The 27,705-nt window shown below is 43.7% G+C and overlaps 2 protein-coding genes and 1 pseudogene across 12 annotated transcripts; 1 reads left to right on the top strand and 2 right to left on the bottom strand.

The window, feature by feature from the left end:
• Positions 1-1,110: 1,110 nt before the first annotated feature.
• Positions 1,111-10,743, top strand: LOC110497466 (coiled-coil domain-containing protein 86). 2 transcript variants are annotated; one of them, XM_036954404.1, is made up of 6 exons: positions 1,111-1,127; positions 1,404-1,467; positions 2,465-2,645; positions 9,500-9,629; positions 9,911-9,985; positions 10,251-10,743. In XM_036954404.1, the coding sequence occupies exons 4-6, from the start codon at positions 9,552-9,554 to the stop codon at positions 10,380-10,382; spliced, it is 285 nt and encodes a 94-aa protein (XP_036810299.1). In that variant the 5' UTR covers positions 1,111-1,127; positions 1,404-1,467; positions 2,465-2,645; positions 9,500-9,551; the 3' UTR covers positions 10,383-10,743. The 2 variants fall into 2 exon arrangements, with proteins under 2 accessions (XP_036810299.1, XP_021429260.2); XM_021573585.2 differs by lacking the exons at positions 1,111-1,127; positions 1,404-1,467; positions 2,465-2,645 and adding an exon at positions 8,607-9,364.
• Positions 3,457-8,517, bottom strand: LOC110497468 (annotated as a pseudogene).
• Positions 10,744-11,047: 304 nt separating the features above from the next.
• On the bottom strand, positions 11,048-26,798 carry LOC110497465 (oxysterol-binding protein 1). 10 transcript variants are annotated; one of them, XM_021573574.2, is made up of 17 exons: positions 26,324-26,499; positions 25,302-25,480; positions 23,106-23,314; positions 21,296-21,464; positions 20,844-20,955; positions 20,287-20,485; positions 20,013-20,127; positions 19,750-19,807; positions 19,453-19,623; positions 18,717-18,962; positions 15,921-16,041; positions 15,705-15,808; positions 15,246-15,526; positions 14,799-15,058; positions 13,438-13,470; positions 13,316-13,348; positions 11,048-12,685 (listed from the first exon to the last, which is right to left on the bottom strand). In XM_021573574.2, the coding sequence occupies exons 2-17, from the start codon at positions 25,436-25,438 to the stop codon at positions 12,543-12,545; spliced, it is 2,391 nt and encodes a 796-aa protein (XP_021429249.1). In that variant the 5' UTR covers positions 25,439-25,480; positions 26,324-26,499; the 3' UTR covers positions 11,048-12,542. The 10 variants fall into 10 exon arrangements, with proteins under 10 accessions (XP_021429249.1, XP_021429258.1, XP_036810293.1 ...); XM_021573583.2 differs by lacking the exon at positions 13,316-13,348 and having other exon boundaries at positions 26,324-26,498; XM_036954398.1 differs by lacking the exon at positions 26,324-26,499 and adding an exon at positions 26,647-26,798 and having other exon boundaries at positions 11,048-14,331.
• Between the last annotated feature and the right edge of the window lie 907 nt (positions 26,799-27,705).

The following is a 27,705-nucleotide window of genomic DNA, read 5'->3' as shown; positions in this document are numbered from 1 at the left end:
CAATATATATTATTTTAATATACAGCAGATAGTATAAATCAGGGTGGCTAAACCCCCTACTGGAGACCAACTGACTGTGTATGCAGGCTTTTGCTCTTGCCCTGCTCTAACACACCTGGTTCCACTAATCAGCTGCTCACCAGGACCTTGATTAGCTGAATCAGGTGCGTTAGAACAGGGCCGGAGCAAAAGCCTGCATTCCAAGCAGCTCCAGAATGTTGACCGCCACTACTGAAGAAACCAACCATATTTCTTAACCTTTTTGATGGGAGAAACTGGTTGAAATTAATACCTGTCTTGTACTAGAAGAGCACTGACTGAAGACTTAATATTGTACTGTATGCAATTGCAGAATCCCCCTGCTCCGTTCTTTGAGCTGAGGCTGAGGAGAGCATCACTCATCGAACACACTTTCCATTTAGGAATGATAGCTTTCCAATGATGAGACAATGTTTTGAACAGAGAAGGGCTACGCCGAAACGTAGTGCTTACCCCTCTCAGGTGTATTTCGACGAGGATACGAGGTTGACAGACGTCTACAAAAGGGACTTCTTCCTCCATTTGTCTGATAGGCTGTTGGTACCCGAGTCTGGGATGTTAATGTACAGCGACACCAAGACGCTGGCCTGGTTCCCTGCAAAGGTGACGGCACGTTTAGGGAAATCACACATGGATTATGAGGTTGTCCACGCCTCACCACATTATTTTATGATTATCAATAATCATTGGACTTTCAAATAGCTTCAAAGGTGCTGGTAGTGAAACACTGTAATGTTATGTTCCTAGAGAGGAACTACTACAGAATTACTACTGTATTACTAGCCTACTACTGTATTCTAGAACCCACATTACCTTCCCTTTACTGCATATCAAGCAGGTTATCAGGTTATCAACAGCATGTCCTATACTTTCCCTCATGGCGTATTTCTTGTCTCTTGTCCAACCCATCCTCACTAACAGCCTAGAGTAGAGGAGAAGCGTGATTTCCTGTTTGGGTTTCTCAGTGGGATGTCCCTGTAAAACAACAACATGGTGCACTTCCCCTTCACCATGGCATTCTTCAAGAAGCTGGTGAACATCAAGCCCTCTTTAAAGGACTTGAGAGAGTTTAGCCCCATTGAAGCAGGGTAAGTTTATACCATAACGTATTTTTATCCTTTAGTTAGTAATGTATTATATTACAGGCAGTTGTATTTGTTATAAGGACACCAAGGACAGATTAAGAAATTGCATCTCGAGGCAATTTATTGCATCTCAGGGGCATGGCTCTTGCTCTGTGTGGATAAACAATGATGACTTATTTAGATAAATCGTTTTTTATTGATTAATGCATCATTATTTATTGATTGCCCATTGATAATTGTCACATCTATTGTCACATATTATTTTCAATGCTTTTTAAGGACTTTGCAGTACATCTTGGATTATTCTGATGATGATGTCGAAAATATGGACATGACTGTCTCAGTATGTATTGCATTTAAACAGTTTGATCAATGAACAAATAATATGTAACATAATACAGATGTAGGATCTTAATTTGATCACTATTTTGTTGTTGACAATTTTCCCTCACAGCAGGAAATGCAAACTTGTAGTGTATTCTAGGTTTTAAAGGTCTGGGGCCTAGTGGTTAGAGGTAGCCTAGTGGTTAGAGCGTTGGGCCAGTAACCGAAAGGTTGCTGGATTGAATCCCCGAGCTGACAAGGTAAAAATCTGTAATTCTGCCCCTGAACAAGGCAGTTAACCCACTGTTGTAAATAATAATTTGTTCTTAATTAACTGACTTGCCTAGTTAAATAAAGGTTAAAAAATAAAAAAGTAATTACAAGGCTTCTAAAGTTAGTCATTTCCACTTTAAAATGACAGACTTGATTTGTCCTTACGAAACCCATACAAAAAATGTCCATTAATATAATACACATAATAATTCACATTTCCTGTTGCTGCAGGATTATTTTCCTGCTGTATCAAATTGGCTCAAATTAAGATCCTACATCTGTAGGTAATTGAAGTGAAGCGGTATGAATAACTGAACATAAGATCAATTATATTATTTCAGTGTGTCTCTCCCAGATCACTCCCATCTATTTGTCCATACCCTCAGTCTGCAGTGTTGTCATTGTTCATTTACCTCACTATTTTCATTACTCACTATTTATAGGTGATGTGGGGTGACATAGTGGTGGACCTCATCACAAGTGCTAACAAGCAAGATTATAGCAATATTTACAACTGACAAAATACAAGGTTTGCAGTATGACACATTTTTCCATTGCTACAGCTACCAGGGTAGTTGGCAAAAATCATCTCAACCTGAAATGTAATTGTATGAATGGAAAAACCATAATTGAAAGTAAATAGGTCTTCTCATTCCTTGAATTGACACCAACTGGAATTGACACCAACCTATACTAGCTACAACTCAATGGATCGCTGACTCGGTCTGTCATTCTTTTGACAGGAAGGAGTTTGTTGACACCTATGTGAACTACATCTTCAACCAGTCAATAGAGAAGGTGTTTGAAGAGTTCAGGAAAGGCTTCTTCAAGGTGTGTGACATGGACGTGGTGGAGTTCTACCAGCCAGAGGAACTGAGGGGAGTGTTGGGGAAGGAGAACGTCGACTGGGAAACGCTGAAACAGGTCAGAACCATGTGTTGTTACTACATGACTGAAGCTCAGTCCCAACTCTGCCCCTAGCCATTTGTCTTCATCTGAGAGCATTAGACAAGATATAAGATATAAGATATGGTGAAAATGTCACCTAGCCTATCAGAGGGCAAGATGGAGCCTAAAGAAAAACAAGTGTCCTTGGGGTTGATTTGAGATTCATGGTGAACATGTTCTCTGTAACACGTTCTGCAACCTGGCTAAAATGTTGTTTTTAATACATTGATTTGACAAATGATTTGAATCGTGTCAAGTGTCTATTGCTTCACCATATTATGGGCATCCCAACATCATCCCACTCTGGGAGGTGTTTGAGGAACTGACAGGGGATTAAGAGAAAGCTTTCATGTGTAAGTGTGCAACATTTTCATTATAACAGATGAACACATAAGTAGGCTACTGAGAATTGAAGTTATATTATGTCATTTACTGCCCTCCCCTCTTTTACCACCTGTGATCGTGTGCCCATCCTGGGTATGAACCAGAGCAGGAAGAGGGTCCAAACCCTTCTCAACTCCTCCCAAAAGCATTTCCCAGAGGCACCGACCTATCACTCTCTGTTGCAGCTTCCCATATACCCCTTCAAAGAGACACTACAGAGCCAGCTTATAGAGCCACAACAGAGGCTTCTGGAATGAATAAGGGTGTATAATGTTGCTGCTCTGTTTTACACTCCTCTCCTGTGTTCATCTTTTCATTGTTCCATAGTTGGGTTTAAGATTTGGATTGTTTTAATGTAGGGCTGTATTTCAAATCTTAACTTCATCTGTGCGGCACTGTGTCATTTGTGTGTAATCATATAGCATTCACATTTTATTAAAAACATTTATAAATCAAAAAGTACAGAATGGTTCGTGCCTGCACATTAAACAACACATTAACAAAAATCACAACAACCAAGAAATCCCAAAGTATTTGAAATAATCAAATTGAGCAAAAGAAGCAGATGAGGTTTCCAGTTGAACGCAATCACTATTCATTTACAAGACACCCAAAATGGTTCATTACAGAAACCTATGAAAGCATAATATCCCAGTTAGGTGGCACACAATAAGGCACAGATCATTTGGCTCACATTTTCACAATAGAGGGCAAGATTTAATGGAAGGCGCTCTATAGCGCAGCGCACTATAAGAAACTTTTAAAGGTAATTTACACTTGAGCAGACATGCCAGCGTTTACCATGAATGTGATCTCTGTGAACATCGGGGAAAATGCCTTTAAAAAGGGGCATTGTCAGCTGCATAGAGCACTGGCATAAAAAGAAAACCAGCAGTACTATGGACCTCCAGGGTCATGATTTGAGCACCACTGACCTCAAGTTCATAGCCCTTCTAAGTGACTAATTTTCCTTAGTGAACTTGATTCAATTTCCAAACATACATACTGTTCAAATGACACATACTTAATTCACCTTTGAATACAGATGCTTGTGTAAACAAAATCACGTAGGGTTTTAAGACCCTGAATTGTCAAATAGAGGTAAGAGGTACAGCCACCCGTGATTCATTTATAAACATTACTTTTTGATTTTAAAAAAAGGTCATTGCAAATAGATCGCATACAGTAAGTGCATTTTTCATCAGTGCTCATGAGAGATCCTCTTTATGGAACAGCGCCGTCTGGTGTTTGTGGTCAGACAACCGTGGCGTTCAGGACTAGTGTTTTGGTGACCTCCACAGTACAGAGCCCGGGGGTGCATGGGCCCCCTCCAGTTCCAGGACGGTCATGTGCTCAGGATGCTAGCGGGCACGTACAAGGTGATTTGTGGGCCGCGAGCGGGCCAGTAGCAGCCCAGGTTGAAACCGTTGATCCACACCTGGCCCTAGTGATAAAAACCAACAGGATTCCGGATGTGTTCAGGATTCAGTAATGTCAGGGACCATGAACAAGTATGTTCCACCAGGGTATATGAAAATAACATGGTTCAGTAAACCACGCTTGTGTGATGAGTAACCTTGCCTGAGATCTGAAGAGGTGTGTCTAAGGCTAATGCCTAGGCTTTTAGCTCAGAAGCCTAACACCAGTCTTGTCAACGCACAGATGACACAGGTCAGTGATATTAGCTATGAGGTCATTTGCAGTTGACTAGTCAGTCACATTATCTATAAGGTCATTTGCAGTGGACTAGTCAGTCACATTATCTATAAGGTCATTTGCAGTGGACTAGTCAGTCACATTATCTATAAGGTCATTTGCAGTGGACTAGTCAGTCACATTATCTAGAAGGTCATTTGCAGTTGACTAGTCAGTCACATTATCTAGAAGGTCATTTGTAGTTGTGGTGCCTGCTCAGGAACAACACACAGTACAGCCATTCAACAATCAAAATCTTCTTAAAGGTAAAACCCCACCTTTCTCCAGTCAAGGAACTGGGTGTAGGTATCCTGGGGCAGGTCTGGGATGACGAAGGTGCCCCCATAGAAGGAGGGGACAGAGAGGGGAGAGGGTGGTGGGAGGCCAGCCTCCCTGGAGCCCATCTCCCAAAGAAGACCCTGGCTAACAGCCCTGTCGATGCTGAAGACGAACCAGCCGGTGTGGATGCCGGCCCCCAATGTCAGGTTAGACACCAGGCCCTCTGTGTGTCTCATATATATATAAATAAATGAGAGAGAGAGAATAAGGTTATGTAAAATCAAGTAGCTAATGGAAGGGTGCTTTATTAATGGTGGTTAAATGTCTACCATGGAGAGCCAGCTTGAAATAACATCTTGCCTTAAAGTCGTTGATGTCTTTCCCATTGTTGACTCAGCCCATATTCTCCACCAGTATGTCCACATGACTCTCAGCCTTCCCAGTCACGTTGATGGTCAGGGCCTAATCCCGCTCTAGGATTCCAGCAGCAACCTGGTGACAGACCATATTGAATTGCAACATACATATTCCTTTTTTGAAGAACCTGAAGACTGGTCAGGTGACTCAGGTAGTTGTAGTCACAGGCAAAGTAGCTGCCGTACTCATTCTCCACCTGAGAGAGAGAAGGGGGAGAGGAGGGAGGAGGAGAGAGATGGTCTCTTGTTAAGGTGATGAGAGGCAATGTTTGACAAACAATATTCTATTGAATTGTAGAGTTAATTAAGGCACAATATGAAGTTATCCAAACTTTTGCTATTGATTCCCCATTTAAAATTTGTATTAATCATTGAATATCAACATGGCTCACCTGAACAGTAATGATTGGTCCACTGTTCTGATAAAGGAACGCTTTAACATTGGCAGTAGTTTGCCCATCCACTGTTGGGGAATAATCAGAATTGGTTGGGAACATAGGTAAGATGTTTTATATTCATCATATGTTTGTAAGTTACTTCTCATCAAAATGTTATGTTTGTATAATACTGTGGCGGGGTTGCAGTATCTGTTCTATGTCAAGACTAAGTTGTTTGGGCCGGAGAGAGGGGAGAGGTCAAGCGTGTATCTCTTGGCTCCACAATGTCTGTGTGCCAGTCAGTGTGTCTCTGTGATCTTGTCAAGATAGGATGGATTTGATATATGCCTGTTGATATGGAGGATTGGTTTATGGTTCTGAGTTTGAGAAAGGAGACAAAGCTGAACGATGAATTATGACGATGCTGTCTTATCCTGTGTGTCTTTGCTATAAAGGATCTCAGTTGAAATGTGGAAGGGGCTCTCAGAGAATTCATTGATAGACACTGAATTGATCTGAGAGTCACAGGGTTGTGATAGAGCTCATATAATTAAAAATGGACTTTGTGATAACTAACTCTGACGTGTGTGTGGTTTGCTCTCATGATTTGGTAAATAGAGGAAATTTCCACGACACCACTTGTCAGCAGCCGCAATGTAATCTGAAACAAATGGATTTAGGTGTCATAAAAACACAATTCTTATATTGTAATACTAATAGAATCCATTACATTCTCATCTAACGGTCAATACACATCTGAGTCTGAGGAATGCAGGACAATGTCTTTCTTGTGGAGCAGCTAGGCAGGCAAGCACCCCTAAAGATCAAGTCATGAAATTGGCAAATTATCACACAGTCTGTCAAGAAATACACAGCTGATGTAGAAGTGTCGTTACAACATTGTGACTTATCGTCTTCTGAAAACAACTAGGAATACAGGCACAATTTGGCAACATTATTACACATCATATCATCAACAGGTATATTTATCATAAAACAATTGTTTACAGTCATTCTCTCACCATATCCCACTCTCCACAGATATAGGGCCCAGGCCTCAGTACAACCAGCAGACCAATGTCTTGGGCCAATTGCAGGAAGTGTTCTAGGTCCCTGTCCCCACTGAAGTTGTACCGATCCGGGGAGAGCTCATGGAAATTGCAGGGGATGTACCTGGAATGTCAAATGTAATTTTTCAACCAAAATGGACAATGAAGTAGTATTTAAGTCCATACCACCAGATGGTAAATCATAGCTCTGTCTGAGGTTTAAGGCCCGATGAAGGAATTCTGTCTGGTTATCAATATTTGGAGGTGATTTGATTAAATGGCTCTTTCTTTGAATTACTTTGATCAACGTTAATTCTATGTCCAAATTGGCCACTGAAATTACTAACTGAAAACTAGAAGGACCATTGAAGACACTAATCTAACTGGTTGGCATTCAGTGTATTTATGACATAGTGGCCAGTCTACATTTGCCTGGCTACCCAGGCTCCTCGCTAAACGCTACGCCAAGCTTACGGACTTAAGTTTCTTCTACACAATGAGTCTGGATCGGAGTATACCTCCCGACCCTTCACCGAATCCGAACACATTCTGGGCCGTCTCATTGGTCCAGAAACCGATGGGTTGTGCCAGAGCCAGAACACACATGGGTAAAGAGGCGGTTTGAAAAATCGTCATTGGCTTTGATACTCTGATTGGTTAGAGACGATCCAATTGCTGATGCCATTGTTTTTTATTTCACAATGCCCCTCATCACAACAAACGACTTCAATGATGGCAATCTCAGAGTAAAGTATATAGCGAACGACGGAGCAGCAGAATAACTTAGTGTGAGTCGTCAGGCTAAGTCTACATACACCTGAATGGCGTTCAGTCCGGCCATATCGACTAGCCTGTCTTTCCAGTAGGCCCTGGGGATCCTGTTGTAGTGGATGCTACCGGAAATGTAGAGGAACTCTTCGCCATCCTTAAGGAAGTAGTCATTATTGTATTCCACACTGAAGGTCTGCTGCACTCCAAGCTGACAGAGATTTCTACAACGTAAGAGTTACATATAGTAGTTTTAAATCTGGGGGAGCCATGGAGTCAGTGTGCTGTTTGTTTTATGGTTACATCAAACTGACTTTAGAGAGAGAGTTGTCAGAGGGACCGCATCATGAGAGCAATTTATAGTACTTATATTACTTGACGCTATGCCAACGTTGAAAAGGCCTACTTCTCGATTAAAATGAATACAGATACAGAGTGGGAAATAGGTCATTGTAATGTACATTTAGGTTATTAATTTCTATAGCTTGCAGTAGATCAACTGTGATAGGTAATGCCAGCTAAGCAGAGTTTGAAATGTTGCTAGCTTGCTACTATACTTTGAAAGCAATCAATCCAGATATGCTAAATCAGTGCACTAGCGGGTAAAAATTGTTCAAGGAACATGCGATTAGTTGAAGTTATAGGCTAATCTAAACATCATTCAAGTTAAGTGCATTCCAAAAGCTGGCTTGAATTCTGATTAGGTAACGTTAGCTTGCTGTATGTGTCTGTTTTTTTTCTCCAACTAATTCAGACTAAGCTACTACGAAATGAACTATGTAAGTGTGCTTGGGAACAAAATAGGACATCTCCAACCCGGCATGAGCAAGCCATATTTGAATGTCATGATGCACTGAATGAATGACTGACTGACTGCCTTACTTGACGTCAACAAATGAGATGCGGAAGTTGACGAAGTCATGTGACGATGTGTTATGGCAGTACCAACGCCTTACCGGTAGGCGGCAGTCTCATGGAATGCCCAAGGCAAACTGTATGCTCATACTTCCTGTCATCTCTTCTCCCTCGGTGGTAGTAAGTATCATAAACACACACACACGTGGGCTTCCGAACTCTGCTCATGTTGTCGTCTCTAAAAGTTCTGTAAATAACAACATATGTATTTGATTAGTTGTGGTCACGCCATCATATAATTTTGACAACATGTCGACAAGTGAGAAAATAACACCAAACGAAGGACTGGATGCCGAAGAGGACGAGTTGCCTCCTCCCGTTGGGACTCGGACTCGTAGCGGGCGCAGAGTACGGACCCCAGCTGTGTATCTTGACTCTGAAGTACCGAAGACTCCAACACGCCGAACAAGGAAATCTGTCATTCAAGAGTTACCGAATGAGAATGCAGAGAACCAGACGGAACCCAAACCAGCGGTTGTAGTCGTGGAACCCGTTGCCGAAGAGGCTCTTTCGAAAAAACTTCAAAGCAGGAAGTCCAAATCAAATGCATTGGCAACAGCTGAGGCATACCCAAAACCAGTCAAATCAGACAAACCTGTAGGGAAATCATTAGGTACATTTATTCAAGCTGTGTCACAACATTGCACCGAGAAGGAAAACAAGGTTGGTCCCGTACCAATGGAGACGGTTCCGGACCGCCCAAATAAAACGGCCAAAAAGAGGACTCGTTCAGAGTCAAATGAGAAACTTGACCTGATACCTTTGGGGAAACCGAAATCCGGACGTGTATGGAAGGACCGCAACAAGCAAAGGTCAGTAGGGGCAATAGCCTACAATATATTAACTGCTTGCATATGCTATTACTAGTCAGCCCAGCCAATGCAAACACTGTGCCTATGGTGTCCATAAATTATTAAATGTGCCTTTTTATGTACCTTGTTTTTCAGGTTCTCTGCTCTTGTAAGAGACAAGCCACTGTGCTCCTCCTGGGAGAAGAAGATGGCAGCCAAGCGAGAGAAGGAGCTGGTGAAGAAATATTCGCTGCAACTCAAGGGGGACAAAGCCAGGGAGAAAGAGGTCTGTCACCTGTTCACATGAGTGCACTAACATCTTAAGAAGTAGTGATTAAACTGCGTTCAAAACTGGAAACTCTGCTATCTCAGACTTAAGTGCGTTCAAGACAACTGGTAACTTGGGGGGTGGGTGTGTTTTGAACTCTGGCCTCTTTCTAGAGCACTGACACAGTGACCCGATCTCGTATTTTTGAGTTCCCAGTTCTTTAAGAGGTTGGCAGTGCAACTGATTATTTAGGCATCCCCTAATGATGTAACTGTTTGGGTATCTTTCATCCCATACAGGAAAAGAGGAAGCGGCATGAGGAGAACTTGAAAAGGCGAGCTGAGAATGAGAGGAAGGCCGAAGTTGTGCAAGTGGTAAGTCAACACACGCAGCCCCACGTGATCCCAAATGATGGTGTCTTTGTTTCTCACTGTAACCTACGTGAGCCAGGCAGATCTCTATTGCTGACTTCAGGGGCTATATGTGTCAATTGTCACGTTCTATGATCAGGTTCCCCCATGTACATGTTATCATTCTTGATCTAAAAGGCAAAAATTATCCTAAATCAGTCCTGACGCTTGATACATATGGCCCCAGGCTAAAAGCTACATCTTATTTTTTGTGACGTCTCCATCCCAGATCCGGAACACAACGAAGATCAAGAGGATGAAGAAGAAACAGCTGAGGAAGATTGAGAAGAGGGACACACTCGCCATGCTGCAGAAATCACGGCCCAGGAACCCAAAAGTTGCACAGAAAGGGGACAAGTAGAGGGAGTGCTCAAGTTGACTGATGGGACATTCAGAAGCACCCCATGTAGATATGAGAGAACTGGTCATCTGCTACATGCAATGACCCGGTGTTGCAGTTCCGCCGGGATAAAAAGGTGGTGGAATTTACCATATTACTTAATCTTTCGGATGTGCCTAGGGCTGACATGGCTATGCTAACTGTGTGAGGCTGTTGGGACTGGGGAGCATGAGCAGCAAACCCTTTAAAAACAATTATCCAGCTGTGGAGCATTGCCGATGCACAAAGTGCCTCCTGTCTCTTTTGTGGAAATCCAAATGTGAGCTGGAAGAATTCTTAACTTGTAATTCAATGTTCCATTAAACAAACCATTTATACCACATCCCAACCTTTGTGGGGGTCATTAGATTATGCTTTTTGCCCACTTTAGTGTGTTGCATTAGAGGAATAATGTTATAAAGCAAGTGTGTACTTCTCCAGTCAGGCTTTATTACAATCACCCTGCGATGCTGTTACACTCAGAGCACCACAGTGCACTGACCAAGATCCATAAGAGAATGAATGGGCATAAAAAGATAGGAAAGTATGATGAATGGAGAAACAGGATGGAATTATTGAAAATAAAAAGACAACCAATATGGCAGTATAAACTCTGGTACAACGCATGAATGGTTTTGATACTGATATTTTTGTGAAGCTATTTTTGTATTTGCACTTTATTTTTTCACAACCATTGGTCTTCACAGCAGTGTATGTGCAAACAAACTTGGGTCACAACTGTTCAGTCATGTTGTACAGGGCCAGGGGTTAGGACAACACAGAAGTGATCAAACAAATTGACAATCCAGTTTTAGGAGAAACTCATGTTCTCTCTGACCTTAAACACACTCATTATTACTTCATTTGATATATATATACAAATATTAGCAATCTGTTTTAGTTTTTCCTCACACTCAAACATTAAGTACACTTGAAAATAAGATTTATTTTTGGAACTCAAACCTTGCACTCAAGCTCACATTGTGTACTAGCACTGCACACACACTTTAATTTATGTAGACGAAGAGTGGCCTCACACACCCTGAATCCCTATTAATTTATAGTGCACAACTTTTGAACACGGCCTATAAGGTGTCAAAAGAAGTGCACTATATAGGGAATAGGGTGCTATTTTGGACACACATCCCAGTAAAGTACTAGGCCACTATTCCAATATGTTACGATCAAGTCTGCTCCACACACTAATCCTATTTTTAAAAAACTACAGCTACGCTAGATTGCTTTGCTGTTGGAAGAGGTGGAAGTTATCTTTGGGATGTAGGGCGTAGTAGGAACTGTTTAAATAGTATTATGGCGATACATCCTTCATTTAGACCATTACGCTGCTTTGAGATGGAAAACAGGCTCCAAGCCCAAATTATCCTTGTGCCAAGCAGCAGAGGAGCTAATGTGATGTCACCAAGTTCTGGAGGACACACACACACCTCTTTACAGCATTTGTGAAACTTTGAAAATCTGGCAGCCTCAAAACAGACATAAGCACCAACCCATTGCTATTATAACCCCCCCTCCTCTCTTCACATACTCATACAAAACTGTCCATATCCTTAGGAAGAGGAACAAGGTAGAGTTAGTGTTAAATCGCTAGAATCTGCCCCCAGTCTTTTCCAGACTAACATAGCAAGAGATGAAGTGTGAGAGAAAGAGAGCGGCAAAGGAAGAGACAGAGAAAGACAAAGGCCTAGCCAGTGGCTCTACAGGGAGATATCTAATCATTGGAGTGAAGCTGAAGCATCGGGGGTGACGTTTTCCCTAGCTACAGATCTAGGATCAGCTTCGGCTCCCCCAATGGTGGGAAATGCAAAACGGACCCCAGATCAGCATCTAGGAGAAACGGACCCTACACAGAAGATGAAGGCAGAAGAAAACAGGTCTGTCCCCCTGTCCGTTTGCACTGTCCTGCAGGGTCACACTGCCCCTGTGCACACCATCCCCACAGAGAGTGATAGGGGAGAGGTTGGGGGCATTACAACCCAAAATCTATCCTGAAAGAGGGAGGGTTGGGGTTAAACAGGGTCGATACCCAGGTTGCCCCTTCTTCAATTGGGGAAAAAGGGCAGCTTGTGGCCTTCCATATTCCAAATGCCTGGGTTAGTACTATTCGCTGATGGGGGGGGGGGGTCAATATATATCGGGGCACACGTCCCAGCTGCCGTGGTCCTTCGCTTCCCAGTAGCCCCCCTTGTAGACGTGCATGGACTCTCCCGTGACGGCGTCCTCAGTCCGCTCGAACCACATCGCCTCATAGTTGTCCTGGTGGACACCTGACGGGAATAAGAGAAAAAGAAAGCCATTTAATCCATTGAAATAACCATAGATGTTGAGGACCTGCCATGGAAGCTTTGGGACAGGGACTTCTGCATCAAGACCATATAAAAGAAGGATGAGGTCAGGAGTTTTTCGGTCACTGCTTGGGCAATGATTATGATTGGATTGGCTCATCCCTCTTTGGTATGATCCTGGAGAAGCAGAACATTAGAACAATAGGATGACAAGGACAACATTGCAGCAGTATGGTGGTGTCTAGCTACAATAGTTACCAGAGTTATCATTTCTAGTGCTACAAGATTTGACATACGACCACCGCAAGACTTTGGGAACTAGTATTTCTCAACCAAGTTATACTGCAACTACTAGAGCTTCTAAGAGGAAGGAGACATACTACAGACAAACAACAACAGAGAAAGAGACAGAAGGAGAGAGAAAGAACAGCACTGGTGCTACTTGCTTTTGACAGCAGCTCCATAATGACCTTCCATGTCATCGACTGGGGGGGGGGGGGGGGGAAATGGAAATATGAGGGATGGTGGAATGATGGCTGATGTGGAAATTGTATCTAAAAAGGTACGAGAATTAAATCATGGTTGTGTGTGTCCCGAACAATGAATACTTGCTTTGATACTCTGAGAGGGGCGGACCACGTGAGGCTGCAAAAGGGAAGACTGACAGATGAGTATGTGAGTGTGTGGATAGAAAAACAGTGATATAGAGAGGAAAAGAGTAGAGGGCTACTTGCTTGGAGTGTGAGGTGGAGAATCATCGGGGTCCGCTGAAGGGGGAGAGAGGAACATGAAAAATTGACAAAGGAATGAAATTATGAAAAGAAGAGGGGAAGGGGGGGGCGAACCTGCAACCTAACCAAATACATGTATTTCATATACTATGATACTTACTGGTGTGATGTGAAAAATTAAAGCTAGCCTATTTTAACTACGCTACTGAGCTGTTTGCTACCACAGGACATTGCTGCATATCAATTTAAACATTCCTCGAGTATTAGAATTCAAAGGTGAATTTCACAGCACCAATGATAAGTCATTTCTAGGCATAGCCTGGAAATCTGGGTCATATTCACTAGACATCTTAGGTAGACAAACATTCCAAAACAAGAAGGGACTACCTGAACTTGTCAAATAAGAGTTGTTGCAAAACATTTTGTTACAGTGTGCACTAATGAACACAGTATTGATTGACAAGCATATTTGCGACACAAAAAAAGCTAGCCAACTACCTTTGTATACACACACTAAACGGACAGTGATAGCAGGATCAAGTGTCAGGAGAGGGAATAAGAGAGCGAAAGGGTGGAGAAAACGAGGGAGTGTGCTATAAGGACACAGATGGACGGAGGAAGGGCGGGAGTTTGTGGTACTTGCTTTCGTCCGAAGCCTGGCTCGCTTCTGTACCAATCTCCACTGCATCGGCTGAACACAGCACAAACCAAGGATGGATAGATGAATAAAGAAAGTGGGATATGATGGCTCGTCAGAGTTATTACATACACCTACCGTGTGAAAAGTGGAACGGATTGTGTGTGTGTGTGATAGTAAAGGTAGTGAGACAATAGGGGGAAGAGAGGAGTACTTGCTTTTCAAAGGCGAGTCAGTGATGAAAGAGTCCTCAATGACAGCTTGGGGGACAGAGAGACAGACAAACGTGTGAAAGACAGAGATATATACAAGAGGAGAAAGGGACAGACAGGTAGACTATGAACACAGACAGCTCTGGGACGACACACTCACTTTGTCTTTCCTCCAACCTGCCTCCATCTCCTTTTCCTCTCTCTAACTACAATAGAAGCCAAAGAGACCAGACTCCTCATTCAAGTTAATGGTGAGTACTTGCTTACAAGCACAAGAAATGGATCTTGCTCCCATCTTGGGAATGTCCCAATAATATCCTCAATTGTGCACTTGTTTACTACTTCAAATATTGGATTGGTGAGACATAGGTTAGTGGGTGTCTCCACCATGTTTCTTATACCAGTCATTTCCTTTCAAATAAGTACAGGAAAGTGAACACCTTGGAAGGAAGGAGATAAACTGGGATATAGCCCTTCTTGCACCTCCTTCCCTCGCCCCCCTCCCTCTTTCTCACCGTCCTCCGCTACTTCCACCCCCTCTGCCCCCTCCTCAGGCAGGTTGGCTGCCTGCTGGGCCTCTCGCTCCCTCTCGCGGCGGACGCTCCTCTGCTTCTCCTCCAGCCGTTGCTTCTCGGCGTTGGCCTCGTCCCACCGGCCCGCCTCCATCAGCTGCTGGTCGGGCCGTCGCCGGCTGTCGGTGGGCGCCACACCCTCCTCGGGCTCGTTGAGCGTCAGCGCCAGCGACGAGAAGTAGTACATGGTCTCCGCACCCTCACTGCAGATGAGAGGATGGGAAATAAAGAAGGGAAATGAGAGAGCCCAAACAACAGAGGTGAGATGATTGAAAAAGCTGTGTTCTTTGACACACCAAATGTCTTTCTCGTTTGCTGCACTTCAGCAAAAAATACATCTAAATAAAAATGTAAAAAACACACCCTCACCCACCCCCACCCTCTACTCACGGTAGTGGGTTCTTCTTCCAGAGCTCCTTGGCTTTGAGCGTCTGGTAGACGGTCTTCTGTTTGCCCTCGGTGCCGTTCTCGCCCTTATTACTCTGCATCACCCTGGAGAACTCCATCTTCTCATCCCACGTCCCTGACAGCACATAGTGGGCCTTACCCTCCTTGTCTGCCACCACACCAGTCACCTTCCTGGCCACGTCTCTGGAGAAGTAGCTGTACGGGGCAAACTTGAGATGGCAGCGGTCGCCGGTCCGGTGGTTCACCACGTCTATCTCGCCCGACTGAGAAAAACAGAGAGAGAAAATGGAATTCTGTGTGTGTGTAGATCAACAAAATACATCTTGAATGTCTAAAATCTCCTAACACCCACAGTTGGTTCTGCATATGTCTATTCCAAAGATTGTGGCATGATAATGTCACTTTAACAGATATAGCCATCGTGTGTGATATTTTTCTTACCTGGTCGATCCACAATTTGCCCACAATGATGTTGTGTACTGTTGTAGTAACTTTCTTCCACGAGTAGTGATTGTTGCTCTTCTCAAACATACATTGGATAGAGCCTGTGGAAGACAGTTACACCACAGTAAACATGTCAAATGCCAACTAAACAAACAAAGATTGAGCGTGATGAAAACATTGGCTGCAACTATCAGTCCTCACACACTGCCTTACCCAGAGGCATGATGGAGAGGTATTTTCCCCTGAACTTGCTGGCGAGGGAGATCTCCTGTCGGAGGGTCCAGCCTCTCTCTGAGATGGCATGATGAGCCGCTGCAGGAGGGTGGTGACTCACCTGGATGGAGGAGGATTGGGTAGGGTGATATTACAATTGAGTCACTAAGCACAGTGTTTTGCAACTCCGGTCCTGGGGACCCACAGAGTACCATTTTTATTTTTAACTTTGCACTAAAAACACCTGATTCGACTAATTAATGGCTTGATGATTAGCCGATTATTTGAGTCAGATGTGTTGTTTTAGCCCAGCACAACCACATGTAAAAATGTATGTAAAGTGTAAGTGTGTGAATAAAGAGAGACGTTGTTTCTCACAGCTGACACTAGGGTGTATTCCTCTCCGTTTTCCTCTCTTTCCCTCCCAGGGAATTGAGTACCAGAGTATGAGTCATGAAACCCGGAAATGGTGGGTCTGGGTTTTTTTACATTAATTTTTCCATTGGGATTTTAGAAGTAATTCATAAGGTTTGTGTTTTGTGTAGGCTTACCCTGGCGTGATGTGTTGATAACCGCGCAAATGTCTTGGACAAGGTAACTTCATCAATAATTAGCGTAGCAATATTTTTTTTGTCAATTGAGGCAAATATATTGATAAAACTCACGGCTATCAAAAACATCACGCAAAAGGTAAGCCGACACCAAACACAGTTAATTCAATTTCTTTTGTAAAACACACAATGTGAAAAATGAATGGTGGAAAAACCATTGGAACCATTTCCGTGGTTTTATGGGTATTATGTGGCGTACTGTTGGTATGTGCTACAGCAGAAGGGAACGTTTCAGCACCACAGGTGAAGGACAGTGCTGGAACTCTTGACAGTTCTCTGACTAACTGGCTGTTTCTAGAGGTACCACTACCCATCGATGCCTTCCCTGTAAATGTACTGTGAGAATTGTAATGGGAAATGATTTGAGTCATTATTTTCCTGTATTTGATTTACTGTTGATATGGATTGATATGTAATAAACATAATTGTATGTGCGGGGAGACACAGACAGATGCATTCCCTTGGGGAAGGGAAACAGGAATTAACCATGTACAGTACTAGTGAAATGTTTGGACACCTACTCATTGCAGGGTTTTTCTTCATTTTTACTTTGTAGAATAATAATGAAGACATCTAAAACTATGAAATAACACATATGGAATCATGTAGTAAGCAAAAAAGTTAAACAAATCAAAATATATTTTATATATTTGAGATTCTTTAAAGTAGCCACCCTTCGCCTTGACAGCTTTGCATTTTCTCAACCAGCTTCATGAGGTAGTCACCTTGAAAATGCATTACAATTAACAGGTGTGCCTTGCTAAAAAAGTTAATTTGTGGAATTTCTTTCCTTAATGCGTTTGAGCCAATCAGTTGTGTTGTGACAAGTATACAGAATATAGCCCTATTTGGTAAAAGACCAAAACAGCTCATATAAGCAAATAAGTCCATCATTACTTTAAGACATGAAGGTCAGTCAATCTGGAAAATTTCAAGAACTTTGAAAATCTACTCAAGTGCAGTCGCAAAAAAAACCATGAAGTGCTATGATGAAACTACCTCTCATGAGGACCATCACAGAAAAAGAAGACCCAGAGTTACCTCTGCTGCAGAGGATAAGTTCATTAAAATGACCAGCCACAGAAATTGCAGCCCAGATAAATGCTTCAGAGTTCAAGGAACAGACACAACAGTTCAGAGAAGACTGTGTGGATCAGGCCTTCATGGTTGAATTGCTGCAAACAGGACACTTACCCAACACACCTCCAGGCTGTGTCAGGGCTATTTGACCAAGGAGGAGAGTGATGGAGTGCTGCATCAGATGACCTGGCCTCCACAATCTCCCAACTTCAACCCAATTGAGATGGTTTGGGATGAGTTGGACCGCAGAGTGAAGGAAAAGCAGCCAACAAGTGCTCAGCATATGTGGGAACTCCTTCAAGACTGTTGGAAAAGCATTCCCTGTGAAGCTGGTTGAGAAGATACCAAGAGTGTGCAAAGCTGTCATCAAGACAAAGGGTGGATATGTTGAAGAATATCAAATATATTTAGTTATGTTTAATACTTTGTTGGTAATGACATGATTCCATGTGTTATTTCATAGTGTCGATTTCTTTACTATTATTCTACAAAGTAGAAAATAGTCAAAATAAAGAAAAAGCCTTGAATGAGTAGGTGTCCAAACCTTTGTCTGGTACTGTATGTTGAAGTAATATATCTAATTAAGTAGTTGTCACTTGTTAGTTTATATTTATCTGTTGTAACCAAGTACTTATCTTCTTACATTTGACCTGTTTAACTGCCAGTATCGAATGTCTGTCAGTGTTGAATGTTATGGTTAATGTTTGACGCCAGACTGGATTCTAGGACAGCGATAATGTATCTGTGACACTGTAGCAGCGACTTCCTGCAAGCCTTTCGGGCTGGTGTTTACAGAACATTTGATGCTGTGAGATTAATGCTTAAGGGCCTTCTCTGCTTTTGTTCTGAAGGGGTCTCCTCGTTGCAATAAACCAGATTGATACGATCAAAATTGTTGCGATGTCAATTTGTGGTTTATTGAATGTGTATTGGTTTTAAAAACATATAGCCACTGTAGATGCAAAGCTTATTTTCTAATACTCCCCCTCTCTGCCCCCTCCCTCTTAGCCATTTGAACCTGTAGCCCTCACTCCCCCTTCTGTTTTTCCAATTTCCTCTCTTTCCTACCAGTCTTTCCCTTGCCCCCCCTCCCTCCCTTTTTTACCTGTTCACACAGTGAGCGGTAGCCGCTCTCCCTCAGCCGGTCCAGTTCGTAGGTCTCCCCCAGTAGGGGGTTGAAGGGTTTCCCTGTGCGGTGGACCGTAGTGGAGTAGGATGATACAGTGAAGGCAGCCACGTAGCACAGCTGCTCCAGAGAGCTCTGGCATTTAGCTGCCTTGTCTAGGAGCTCATAGTACTCCAAGTCCTCGGATAGACGCTGGAGCATGGAAATTGGTTCGTTGAAGTTCACCTGAGAAGGGGAGAAAAGGGGGAGAGAAAGGAAACTTGGAATGGACAAGTTAGGGAAAAATACAGGTAACTGCCAAAATAAAGGAAACACTGACATGAAGTGTCAATGCGCCTTAGCATTGATTCTGCAAATGTCTGGAACTCTATTGGAAGGATGCAACACCATTGTTCCATGAAACATTCCAACAGTCGGTGTTTTGTTGATGGAAAACGTTGTCTCACACACACTTTAAACCCCCTATGCTCCTTAACCGCTTAATAAACTCAGGAACCATGCTGTGTGGAAGCACCTGCTTTCAATATACTCTGTATCCACTCAAGTAGAGTGTTTCCTTTATTTCTGGCAGTTACCTGTCGATGCATTTCATTCCAGAAAGATGTTCTCTCCCGATTGCCCTCGTTCAATACAATACACAGAGCTGAAAGCAATGCTTAGAGTGTGCTGCAGTAGTCTATAGTCACACACACACACAACTACACGTGTTTCTTACAGGCATGGGGATCTTGGAGAGCTCCTTGCCGATGCAGTTCTTCATGATGCTCCAGAGGTTCAGAGAATAGTTGGGCTTGTCTGGGATTTTGGTCCGCCTCTTCCTCACTGGCTCAACCTCCAGGGACTGCGGCGACTCCGGATTGGACCCCAACGACTGCTCGTCACAAAGCTGTGGGCGGCCAAAGAAGAGGGCAGAACACACACACATTTTTTTTTTTTTTTTTTCAAGGGACATCCTATAAAGCAAGTAATAAAAATTAAAATAATACATTTCTAAACACATTTACACACTCACTGATTGGTCATCAATCCCAGTCTCAGTGCTGAGACAACTGACGTTACTTCCTGACCTTCTGGGTGGAGGAGAAAGAAACAGAGATATATATAGGAGAAAAATAAATGCATCTTACCAATTACAGTTTGCCTTCTAAAAGCTCAGTTTAAAAATCGCTCATTAAATGCCATGCCATTTGTATTGTTAAAAAGGAGGTTGAGCGAGAGAAAAAGAAAGAAAAGAGAACAAAAAGAAGAAAAAAAAAGAGGTAGAGGCGTGCTGACCTATGATACTTGGGGTCGGCCGGTACAGTAATGAACCCCGCCGGGTCCTCCATAGCGTCAAAGAACTCGTTCTCATCATCCTCGTCGCTCGCGTCACCCTTTACTGAGCCCGAACCTGAGAGAGGGGGAGAAAACAAAATACTATGAATGAGAGCAGGTCGTCGATTCAGCGGTTGACTTAACTAGCAGGCTAACAGCCAGATTGGCGTTGAGGTTCAGGGGTTCAAAGAGTTTAATGTAACAGATCGTTCGTGGGTCAGAGGTGATGCCTTACTCTTGCTGTCCAAGGCGGGGTTGCTCTGGGAGAGGGGCAGTACGGTGGCCCCTCTAAAGGCCCTCTCCAGGTGGTTGTGCTGCTTGGCTAGCTGCTCCAATGTTTCCTCCAGCCTTATCCTCTGGTCCCGCTCCGAATGCAAGGCTTTCTGCCACCGCTTACTGTGGGCCTGGGCCAGGGACAGGAAGTCTCTGCACGCCTGGGGGGGAGAAACATTAGGGAAAGGTTAGAGGAACATTTTATAAAAACACCAAAAACAGTACGGTGGGTCTGGGCCAGGGAGTCTCTGCACGCCCGGGGGGGGGGGGGGGGGGGGGGGGGGTACGTTAGGGAAACGTCACAGAAACGCTTTTAGAACATTCAGAATATACTACAAAGCCTTGTAAATGGTTGTGTAACAGTCAAGATACAGATGGCTCGTACGGTGGGCTTCAGCTAGAACGAGGTCTTTACTAAATTATTACACTGATTTATTAGACCTCGACTGTATTCTATGTACGACGCTTTGTAAACCAGTGTCGTCCTTCGCACTCTACAAAAACAATAACAACACGTACGTTGATCATGGCGTTGGAGGTGATGCGGAACAACGTTGCTCTCTCCGTCACCTGCCGGATCTTGCCATCCGTGTCGCCTCCCAGCCGCACCCCCTCCAGCTCTGACAGGGACCTAGGACAGAGGCACAGCTAAGGAGAGTCAACCAGTGCCTTCAACCCATCCCCTCAGCCCATCCCTTTTGTATGTAGTGTTTGTAATTTGTTTATTCACTCAGACGACTCTGCAATCAAGACACATATCTGGTCCATAACAAAATCTTAGCCCTTAGTTGGCCAACCAGTTACTATGTGCTTGTAAGGATAGAACAAAACAATAGCTTTTTGCATCCATTGATGTGTTCTATGGATGTGGGCAAAGTTATCTTGTTGTATTACCATCGGTGTCTATATATGGGGATTCAACCAGTTGTTTATTGTAAGGTTTGTGTGAGCGTGATGGGTTGACCTCTGACCTTTGGAGGGCAGAGCCGTGCTTGGCGATGAGGTCGTTGCAGGTGCTCAGGTCTTCCACCTTGCTGCCCAGAGTGCGTAGTGTGGACTGTACCTCTGAGTTAGAGTTACGAGCCCCTCCGCCCTGTCCCGAGGTAGGGGGTGACGTGGGACACTCATCACCAGAGTCGTCTGGAGAAGAAGAAAAGAAAGGAAAGGGATTGACACACACACACACACACACACACTATAATATACAGTACCAGTCAAAAGTTTGGACACCTGCTCATTCCAGGGGTTCTTTCTTTTTCTACATTGTAGAATAATAGTTACGACATCAAAACTACAAAAAACACATATGGGAATCATGTAGTAACCAAAAATGTCTTAAACAAATACAAATATTTAGACTCTTCAAAGTGGCCACCATTTGCCTTGATGACAGCTTTGCACACTCTTCTCTCAACCAGCTTCAACTGGAATGCTTTTCCAACAGTCTTGAAGGACTCTTTGTTGGGTCATTGTCCTGTTGAAAAACAAATGACAGTCACACTAAGTGCAAATCAGATAGGATGGTGTATCGCTGCAGAATGCTGTGGTAGCCATGCTGATTAAGTGTGCCTTGAATTCTAAATAAATCAGACAATGTCATACGCAAAGTCGCCCCACACCTCCTCCATACTTCACGGTGGGAACCACATACGCAGAGATCTGTTCACCTACTCCGCGGCTCACAAAGACACGGCGGTTGGAACCAAAAATCTGGACTCATCAGACCAAAGGACAGATTTACTTCGCTCTAATGTTCATTGCTCGTGTTTCTTGGCCCAAGCAAGTCTCTTCTTATTATTGGTGTCCTTTAGTAGTGGATTCTTTGCAGCAATTTGACCACGAAGGCCTGATTCACACAGTCTCATCTGAACAGTTGATGTTGAGATCTGTCTGTTACTTGAACTCTGTGAAGCATTTATTTGGGCTGCAATTTCTGAGGCTGGTATCTCTAATGAACTTACCTTCTGCAGCAGAGGTAACTCTAGGTCTGCCTTTCCTGTGACGGTCCTCATGAGAGCCAGTTTCATCATAGTGATTGATGGTTATTGCGACTGCACTGATATTTTTCGGATTGACTGACCTTCATGTCTTAAAGTAATGATGGACTGTCGTTTCTCTTTGCTTTTCTGAGCTGTTCTTGCCATAATATGGACTTGGTCTTTTACCAAATAGTGGTGGTGTTCAGAAGATAGCCCTACCTTGTCACAACACAATTGATTGGCTCAAACGCATTAAGGAAAGAAATTCCACAAATAAAAATTTAAACAAGGCAAACCTGTTAATTGAAATGCATTCCAGGTGACTACTACCTCATGAAGCTGGTTTAGAGAATACCAAGAGTGTGCAAAGCTGTCGTCAAGGCAAAGGGTGGCTACTTTGAAGAATCTCAAATATTTTTGGATACTACATGATTCCATGTTATCTACAATGTAGAAAATAGTAAAAATAAAGAAAAACCCTGGAATAAGTAGGTGTCCAAACTTTTGACTGGTACAGTATATGAAGAAAAAAGAATAGATTATGTCAGAATGATAGCCCCACCCCCTCACTCTAACTGGGGGTTATACAGTAAACCGAAATTCTTGAGAAGAAAAAAACATGTTCTCTCTCCATAACCACCTCTTTCTCAAAGGAACATGAACAAACACATACAGTATACACTCCACTCAGACACCCCCCTCAACCCTCCTTCCCTTTCCCTCTCTGTACCCATCACAGACCCTTCTACCCAGACAAATCCCTTCCTCTCCCTCCTCCTTTTTCCTCTCCTCCCTCCCTCACCAGACTCGGCCTGATTGCGGACAGCCTTGGCCTTGGCCAGCTCCAGGGCGGTGATCCAGCGCTGCCGCTCCACCTCAGAGCTGGCCTTCAGGTGGTAGGTTTGCGCCCCGCCGTTAGAGATGACAAAGTTGCACGAGTCCTCCACCGCGATGTTGGCCGTGGCCAGGTTGATGGTGCCCCGGCACGTGTGGCCCATCTCTGCCTGGGTCCTGGGGAGAAACAAGAGTGAGAGAGAAAGGTAGGTTTAACCAGATCCAACTCCTGAACCAGCTCCAACTCCTGCTTGTATGGCTGGTCCGAAAACAACTCCTAGCCCCCTAACCTGATCCTCTTCAGTGTTTGCTCATCTGAAGGAACCATATAGGAAGCAATACGGAAGAAGCTTCTCTAACCCTACTGGAAGCCAAGATGAAGACATCACTTAAATTATGCCTAACTAACACCAGAAACAGGGAAAGAGGTTAGGGAATATGATCAGACTGAGGAAGCTTTAGGCTAGTTGGAGCAAAATTGAGTAAACTAATTTTGGACAACAATGCTCTCTGTTCCACATTGCTTTATTTTACATTCCATTAGGTAAAGGTCTCTGATTACAGCCAGTTTAACCAGGAACCATTATGATTACACCAGAAAAGAGGAGTGGGGAACCAATACTCAGATTACAGGGAAGTGTTGCAATAGAAACCAGCTGACTCTGATGGTCCAGTCTGGAATATTGGCTATTGCTGCCTAACTCATTTGTTCATATGGAACAAAGGAATCTCAGGGACAATCTAGCCTAGCGTTGGAAAAACATTTCATATTTATGGTTTGGCAATTTTGCATGATTGCAAAAACCTTTGAGCAAATGTCTCGCTAAATGCACTCTTGGCAAGTTATTTGAGAGAAAACAAGACTCAGAGAGAGGACCATGAAGTGTGTGAACGTGCTTATCACCGGATTCTAAATGGTTAGGCAAACAGTACTGTTCACAACAGGCCGAAAACAGGCCAAGCATTCAGACACACGTCTTTGTTGCAAGCAAAACGAAGATGAGTCATGCAATATTGTGACACCATTAAATGGCAAAGAGTTAAACAGGGACTCCACGATGACCTCTAGCTTCAATTTCTTTATGATACTGTGCGCCATAGTCAAAACTCATGATAGGCATATAAAAGGAGCAAGTTGTATTCACCTTATAGTGCAGGACAAATGTCAACACAACACAGAGCAAATCACAGCTATAATGTAACTGTCTATACATTGACAGTGGAAAAATGACCCTAGCCATATCCCTGGATAACAATGACATTCTTCTAGATTTTTCCAATAGCATGTGATTGCGGCCCGCAATTCAGGATGTATCTGCATGGGGGCATTACGGCATCTGCAGGAATGCCCCCACCTCAAGCACGACATCGTCATGCTTCCGTGACACTTTTGTTATTTGGGATTTCCATTGATTGTCAAGGCGATTCAAATGTGGGTCAAATAAAAAATAAAAGTATTATCAAAGTTTGTCAAGGGCTAAGGACACTGTCTACCGGTATCCTATGACCTAGCAACCGGTGTCGCCCCCGCCTGCTGTGTACCAGAGTCCTCCTAGCTAACAAGCTAGCTTGCACATTGTCCTTCGCTCCCACTGGCACAAACACCTGCCCTTGTTAACAGAACTGCTGGAAAGCAGTGCCTAACAGGCGGGGTGCAGTACACTGTCTACTGGTGTGCTAGCTAGCTACTTCTCCCGCCTGCTGTACCGGATTCCTAGCTAGCTAACTAACTAGCTAGAACAGTGTCCTTCACTCCCACTTGTCGAACACCTGGCCTCACCGTTGTTTACAGAACTGCGGGAAAACAGTGCCAGACAAGCAGAGGCGAAGGACACAGACTACCTTTGTCCTAGCTAGCTACCGACGTTGTCACCCCCGCCTCCTCTTCTGTGGGGTTTATTGGCGGTTGGCATCCAATGTTAAGGTGCATTACCGCCACCTACTGTACTGGAGCACCCTACCTCCTGCCTGTGTACTGGAGTCCTAGCTTAAAAATGTACCAATAGAAGTATAAAGAGGGGTTCCTGCAGATGCAGGAATGCCCACAAGCAGGAACGGCCCTCAATTACAGGCAGCAAAGATTTCTGGTAACTGTTAGTCTTATCTGTTACAGAGGATGCGAAGAGGTACTATATCATGCCACCCCATCTCACCCCGTTCTTACCTGTAGTAGGATAGTAAACCGTTGCTCAAGACAAACCATCGTCGCTGGTAGCCCTTGATGTAATTTGTCCATTTGAATAGCCATCCTTTGTATGTGTCTCCAGCCGGAGTCGGGGTGAGTGCCTTGGGCTCCGACATTACGACAGTCTGAGCCTCCACAGTAGGCTAGTAGATTGGAGCCTAGGGAGGTGAAAAACAGTAAGACAACCTGGAAATGGCATGGGAAAATCTACAGACTATTTACTAGCCAACTAATCCATACATACTTGGGATACATACTAGAAGACCACGTATGCTGTCAGTGTCAAGTCAGAACAGTTTCGACAGTCACTACAAATCAGCATAACCCAAAGGCCGGCAGATGACGATATTGAGTAATTTCGATATCGCCATCTACCGGCCTTTGGGCAACAATCAGTGACACTAGCCTACCTGTCAGTGTCAACTGTCTGGCTTTGGTTAACAGTATCATATTGCGTAAATTGATATAGCAAGTCATATCAGCAACTTAGCTAGCTAAGCTGGATAAGTTGTTGGAGACCAACTGCTGCTAGTGATTTTAACAAGACTTATCTTCCTAGCTAGCCTGCAAACGTCGCGCTAGATAGGCTAAACAGGTAGCATTAGCTAAACTAGTTACAGTAGCTAACGTTAACGGCATAGCCAGTCTTGTCGAGAGCAAGAAGAGCAATAACGTTTCCATCCAAACTTTGGCACGAAGCTAGAGGGATATTAGTTACTACTACAAAATTTGCAATGACTATACACTTTACACATTTAGCACTGTCAGTGCAAAATCAACAATAAGCTACTAGCGGCCTAACAACACAGCACAGCCTGGCGCTAAAGTGCAGCATCACACACCGCACTCACGACAATGACAGGCGGATCCACCTCGGCGCTAACGACCGTCGACCGAGAGTCGATGCCTTGAGCAGCTTATCAACTTAAGTTTTGCAAATAAAAATACACTTTATTATGCTCGTATAGCTAGTAAATTAATGAGCCATACAATCAACCAACCTCTATCAATATGTCGAGGAAAAACTGACGCAATTTCCTTGGGCTACTATACCTTGACAACTTCAACATCCGACTGGACATTTACTTTTGCTTAAAAAAATGAAAGTAGCATGACAAACGTAGCTATCAAGCCACAACCTTCCCAATCAAAGTTCTTCGCCTTAGCATTAAATGTCAGGAACACAATTGATTTCACAGTTTTTTGTTAACATTTTATTATTATTATTTTTTACAAATCTTCCCACCTATGGTTTACCTTGTATCAATGGGCGGGGTGTGCACATTGTAGATTTCATTGGGCCCTAAACTAAATATCCACCCACCTGGGGAACCGGTCCATGCAAAAAGAACTAGTCCACTCACTGGTACCACCTGTGTGCGGCCAGAGACGTTCAACAAAGTACACTCGCTTCAAAACGTGAACACAAACATAAGAATCATCGTCAGAAACCTTATGATTTTTTTTTTTTTAAGGAACTCATGTAATATTTCTCAACTCTGGTGGAACCTTCAAACACAGTCATTGGGTGGAACACTGGGTGGGGCGTACAGGGGTGAATTCATTACGGAAACCGTTTTTAGAACCAAACAGAAGCAAAACTAGAGTTTCCATTGGACAAATTCGGGAAGGTCCCGCCCCGCTTTGTTCCTTTTGCTTCCACTTAATAAGCCTTTTGCAACATAATCGGCATAATGAATACACCCCTGTTGTTTTCTGGCTCTTTCTGGGTAGCAGTTTCCCTTAACCACAGATCTTGGAACAGATTACCATAACCCCAATTCCAGATATTTTATTGGTGATGAAAAACATCTCACCCTGTCTGCCACCTGCCATGGATGCGCCTCACACCGGGGAAGCCACCCAGCCTCACCTCAGGGGCGCAGCTTTCCTCATGCTCTGGATACCTTATAGGCCTTCTTCAGAGCAACGGTCCCCTGAATCTTATCTAACCTGGGAGCCATCTCCAGCTGGTAAGGTACTGTGTCAGTTTGATTCTGCTGGAGCCATGCCAACTCACTAGGAGCCAATCCTCCCAGTTCAAGCATTCAGAGGTCGAGAGAGGTCGAGAGAGAGGAGGGAGAGGGGGCCCAGGGTCGAAACAGCAGGTCTGGGACAAGGTGGCACGTCCAGTGAAAATAGGACACTGCTTACAAGCTGCCACTCTAGTTTTATGTCCAGACGCACCTTGACTGGTCCCTTTGTTGCTCTGCCTACATGTCCTGACATTGCCTGGATGGTTAATAGATTTAATGTTGAATAAATTAATTTGAAAATGTATATTTCTGAATCTAGACATCCGCCATATGTTTGAGCACATTATAAGGTGTATAATGACACCAAGATATTGTCTGTATTATGTACGATTCACAGATCATAAACT

The sequence above is a fragment of the Oncorhynchus mykiss genome, chromosome 19 (genome assembly GCF_013265735.2).
Source record: "Oncorhynchus mykiss isolate Arlee chromosome 19, USDA_OmykA_1.1, whole genome shotgun sequence".
NCBI lineage: Eukaryota > Metazoa > Chordata > Actinopteri > Salmoniformes > Salmonidae > Oncorhynchus > Oncorhynchus mykiss.
The sequence above is the reverse complement of the archived record's forward strand: the minus strand, read 5'-3'. Positions and strand labels throughout refer to the sequence as shown.

What these genes read in the sequence shown, in the direction of transcription:
- LOC110497466 (XM_021573585.2), top strand. Translation starts at nt 8,802, where the DNA reads ATGTCGACAAGTGAGAAAATAACACCAAACGAAGGACTGGATGCCGAA. An exon ending in AAGGACCGCAACAAGCAAAG is followed by an intron (nt 9,365 to 9,499) that starts GTCAGTAGGGGC and finishes CTTGTTTTTCAG; the next exon opens with GTTCTCTGCTCTTGTAAGAG. An exon ending in AGGCCGAAGTTGTGCAAGTG is followed by an intron (nt 9,986 to 10,250) that starts GTAAGTCAACAC and finishes TCTCCATCCCAG; the next exon opens with ATCCGGAACACAACGAAGAT.
- LOC110497465 (XM_036954398.1), bottom strand. Translation starts at nt 25,438, where the DNA reads ATGTCGGAGCCCAAGGCACTCACCCCGACTCCGGCTGGAGACACATAC. An exon ending in CCTCCAACGCCATGATCAAC is followed by an intron (nt 20,486 to 20,843) that starts GTACGTGTTGTT and finishes TCTCCCCCCCAG; the next exon opens with GCGTGCAGAGACTTCCTGTC. An exon ending in CCTCTCCATCATGCCTCTGG is followed by an intron (nt 15,809 to 15,920) that starts GTAAGGCAGTGT and finishes TGTCTTCCACAG; the next exon opens with GCTCTATCCAATGTATGTTT.